Genomic DNA, 3,840 nt, shown 5'->3' with positions numbered 1-3,840 from the left:
TACTTATTTAAATTTCCCTGTGGCTATTTCACCTTTTTCATTCCACTTCGTTCTCTTTCTTGATTACCCAGGTTGGTGAACTGTGTATCTTTAAAACTAGTCTTGTCAGAACACTCTTTTAAATTTATTTTCCACTACCCATCTTTGTTTTCTATGTCATTAATTTAAGTTTTGATCTTTATTTGACTGCTTTCTGGATTCATCTGGTGTATCTTTTTCTAGTTTCCCAAGGCATTGTGAGGCATTGAGTCAAGGGAAGACAGGAAGTGCTAAATCTCACCAGACACTGGAGAGCAATATGGGGTTGCACTGTCATGGTCCTCCCTGCTTTGCCATGCCGCTGATAATGACAAGGGACTGTGGATGGACTTCACATGAGGAGAGCCCTGCTATGGAATGGCACTCAAGTGCTCTATTTTTCCACCCTCAGCTCTGACACATCTCTGACAGTAGGCAAGTAGACAGGTGGTACTGAGGAGAGAGGCCATTTCTCTTACTGTCTCCTGTCTCTGAAGAGGAGGAAGTAAAAGCTGAAGAACAACAGGAATGAAGTCAGTGGCAAGACCAACCAGTGCCACTGACCAGGCCTGAGGTTTAAAGATTAACCCCCCTACTCTAACCACATGTGTTCTCAATCTGTCAAAACACTTTCACGTGGACCCCTTAGAGTTGAAAGCCCTTAAAAGGGTCAGAAACTCTTTCTTCGGGGAGCTTGGTTCTTGAGACACAAGTCTGCCAAGATCCCAGCCAAATAAAGCCTCTTCCTTCTTTAAACCAGTGTCTGAGGGGTTTTGTCTGCAGCTCATCCTGCTACAGTACAAGTTCCCCTGGAGTTTATTTCTGACAGAGACCCATCTCTGTGGCAGATGCACCAATCCCTATGTCACAATGCAATTGTGAATTCAGAGCTCTCTCCTCACTCATGTTACTCATGCCAGACCTTGGGAGCAGAGAAATCAGGGCTAATGAACCATCTAAGGACAGGCCATGAGGGTTCGATTTTGTGTAAGAGACATGGCCAGATCTATTAGGTGGACCAGAGGTGGGTGGGTATCTCCCTGGGCTTTACAGGACTTGAGAAAAGAGAGGATGTTAAAGTAGTAATTGTCTTTGTATAGAGCCATAGAAAGAAACAGTCTTAACTCATTTATGTATTTCCCATTTAATTCTGATGACAGACCAAAGGCAATTTAATTTTAATTATAATTGAGGATGTCGAAGAAAGCATTGAATGGAAGACAGTGCAGAAGAAAAAACAGCATAAAGTCAAGGTGAGAAGAATTCCATGTAGTTGAGAGAAATCCAGAACATTTATATCTACATCATGAGGTGTGGGACTTTGCCTCTTATGGATCCAGAGTCTAATTAGGAGTCAACTCAATGTTGGCTCATTTGTCCTCCATCCCCTTCTCAGCCTGGGCTGTCTGGATCTGGGCCTGACTGAGACATTGAGAGTGATTGGAAAGAATGAAAACCATCAAGAAATGCATGAGGCTGAGAGGTGAGAATGTGAGAACTTAGAATTAGGGAGTAGACTGTTCAAAATATGGAAAGACTTGGAGTAGAACATGTGGTCAGGGTATTGAAAATCTACCACAGTATTAAAAATTGGTCGTGGCAGACAGAAATCAGCCTGTAGTGGTTTGGGGCTGGAATTAGCAGAGAATTACCAGCCAGAAGGTTATGAGACCTTTCCAAACCCAGTGTGACTAACAAGGTCCTGCACATCACTAATGCACCCTTCTAGTTATTAATGGTTTTTCCCTTGATCCATGCACTGCAGAGATAGTCTGGAGAAGGACTCTGTGACTCTGAGATTGAGATGATGTGTCCACAGTGGCAGAGGAAGGTCACCATCAGGTCCGCTGGCTCCTAGTCAGTGTCCTGCTAACTCCCCTGAACTCTGAGGAAGGGCTGTGTGTTGAGAGAGAAAATCCAGGCTCCTTCCAGGAAGATCCTAGAAGTTAGTGGCAGGAAGTTTTCTGAGTGATCTCTCTTGTCTCTGCCTAGGGAAAACTTAGAATAACAAAAGCAGCTGTAAAGATCCAGGCCTGGTGGCGGGGCACCCTGGTGCGCAGGACCCTGCTGCATGCAGCCCTCAGGGCCTGGATAATTCAGTCCTGGTGGCGGATGACGCTGTCCAGGGTGCTGGAGAAGAAACGGCGGGCAGCTCTGATCGCCTACGCAACCAGAGAGAGGGCAGTGATCAAGCTCCAGTCCTTGGTCCGTATGTGGCGCGTCCACTGGCGATACTGCCAGGTGCTCAACGCCATCTACGTCATCCAGGGCCACTGGCAATGCCACAACTGCCAGACCTGCGCTCTCCTCCGGGGCCACTGTGTGGTCACAGCCACTCACCTGCAGTTCCACATTGAGATCATCAACTCCTAAGGGCTGGCAAGAAGGGCACTGTGTCTACTGTCCCTATTAAAGGTCTAACCTGGTCTGGTGTGTCTCACGGGCTCCCCCAGCTAATGAGATTCTTGAGACTTGGACCTTGCTGCTTCCTCTTTTCCCTGGGAAAGAATTTCAGTGAGGCTTGCCCCATGTGTCCATGGACCCTGTTTTGGACTGACAATGGCCATAAGAAGCCCCAGTCTGTCCTGATATATGACAGAGCCAGAAGTCCCAGTTCCCATTCCCAACCTTATTGTCTTCTCACCGGGGGATCTGGGAGGCAACTGGGCTCCATCTTCCTGAAGATTCTGGGCACCGCTGCACATATGGATGGACTACTGGGCTCTGCTATGTCAACCGAGAATCAAGGTCAGCTGGGATCTGGGATGCCTCAGTTTCCTCTTTGACAAGCACCTAGATGGAATGGCAATATTTGGCTGATTCTCCCGGGAGCAATGCAGTGCAGCCCCAGGTGAAGGATAAGAGGCTGGTCTTGGCCGGGCGCGGTGGCTCAAGCCTGTAATCCCAGCACTTTGGGAGGCCGAGACGGGCGGATCACGAGGTCAGGAGATCGAGACCATCCAGTGAAACCCCGTCTCTACTAAAAAATACAAAAAATTAGCCAGGCGAGTTGGCGGGCGCCTGTAGTCCCAGCTACTCCGGAGGCTGAGGCAGGAGAATGGCGGGAACCCGGGAGGCGGAGCTTGCAGTGAGCTGAGATCCGGCCACTGCACTCCAGCCCGGGCGACAGAGCGAGACTCCGTCTCAAAAAAAAAAAAAAAGAGGCTGGTCTTAGTGGTAGGTGGGGCTGGGGCTAGGCATGCTAATGATTAGGTGGCAACCCTAAGGACTAGTGGAAAACAGAAGTTTACAGAATCTCATCTCTTCTCTATAATTTCCTCACTAGTTCTCCTCTCCCCAAGGGCCATGTGACAAACAGGGCTCCCTCTGATATTACCCCTACCCCTACTTTTATCTCAATTATTGGTGATTTTATCATTGGTCAAGATGACCCTACAATCTCCTCCATTCTAACCTCAAATAAACCTTTTCTTCTCTTCTCCTCAGCTACTCACTCCCACAGTCATACCAAAACAGTGTTATTCTATGGAACTTCTGTGATGATGGAAATCTCTCTCTATGCTGGCCAATATAGTAGCCACTAGGCACATATGGTTGTGGTGCACCTGAAATGTGCCTAGTGCAACTGAGGAGTTGAAGTTTTTATTTTATTGAATTTAAATTTAAATAATCATTGGACAGTGATGCTCTAGACCTCATCATCACCAATAATTGTACTATTGTTTAAATTGCTTTTTCTAATTTTCCATTCTTTGATTATTCTCTTTTTTCAGTTCACCTTTTCAATAAGCCCAATATTTCTTCAGATATGATAAGGTTTTCCAGTTTATTGACACCACCCTTTTTTTACAGACACCACCA

General features: G+C 46.7%; 1 protein-coding gene across 1 annotated transcript; it reads left to right on the top strand.

The window, feature by feature from the left end:
• The first annotated feature begins 948 nt into the window (after window positions 1–948).
• On the top strand, window positions 949–2,445 carry IQCF2 (IQ motif containing F2). The gene is made up of 3 exons (XM_025376504.1): window positions 949–1,005; window positions 1,179–1,271; window positions 2,011–2,445. The coding sequence occupies exons 1-3, from the start codon at window positions 988–990 to the stop codon at window positions 2,389–2,391; spliced, it is 492 nt and encodes a 163-aa protein (XP_025232289.1). The 5' UTR covers window positions 949–987; the 3' UTR covers window positions 2,392–2,445.
• The last annotated feature ends 1,395 nt before the right edge of the window (window positions 2,446–3,840 follow it).

The sequence above is a fragment of the Theropithecus gelada genome, chromosome 2 (genome assembly GCF_003255815.1).
Source record: "Theropithecus gelada isolate Dixy chromosome 2, Tgel_1.0, whole genome shotgun sequence".
Classification (NCBI taxonomy): domain Eukaryota; kingdom Metazoa; phylum Chordata; class Mammalia; order Primates; family Cercopithecidae; genus Theropithecus; species Theropithecus gelada.
The sequence above is the reverse complement of the archived record's forward strand: the minus strand, read 5'-3'. Positions and strand labels throughout refer to the sequence as shown.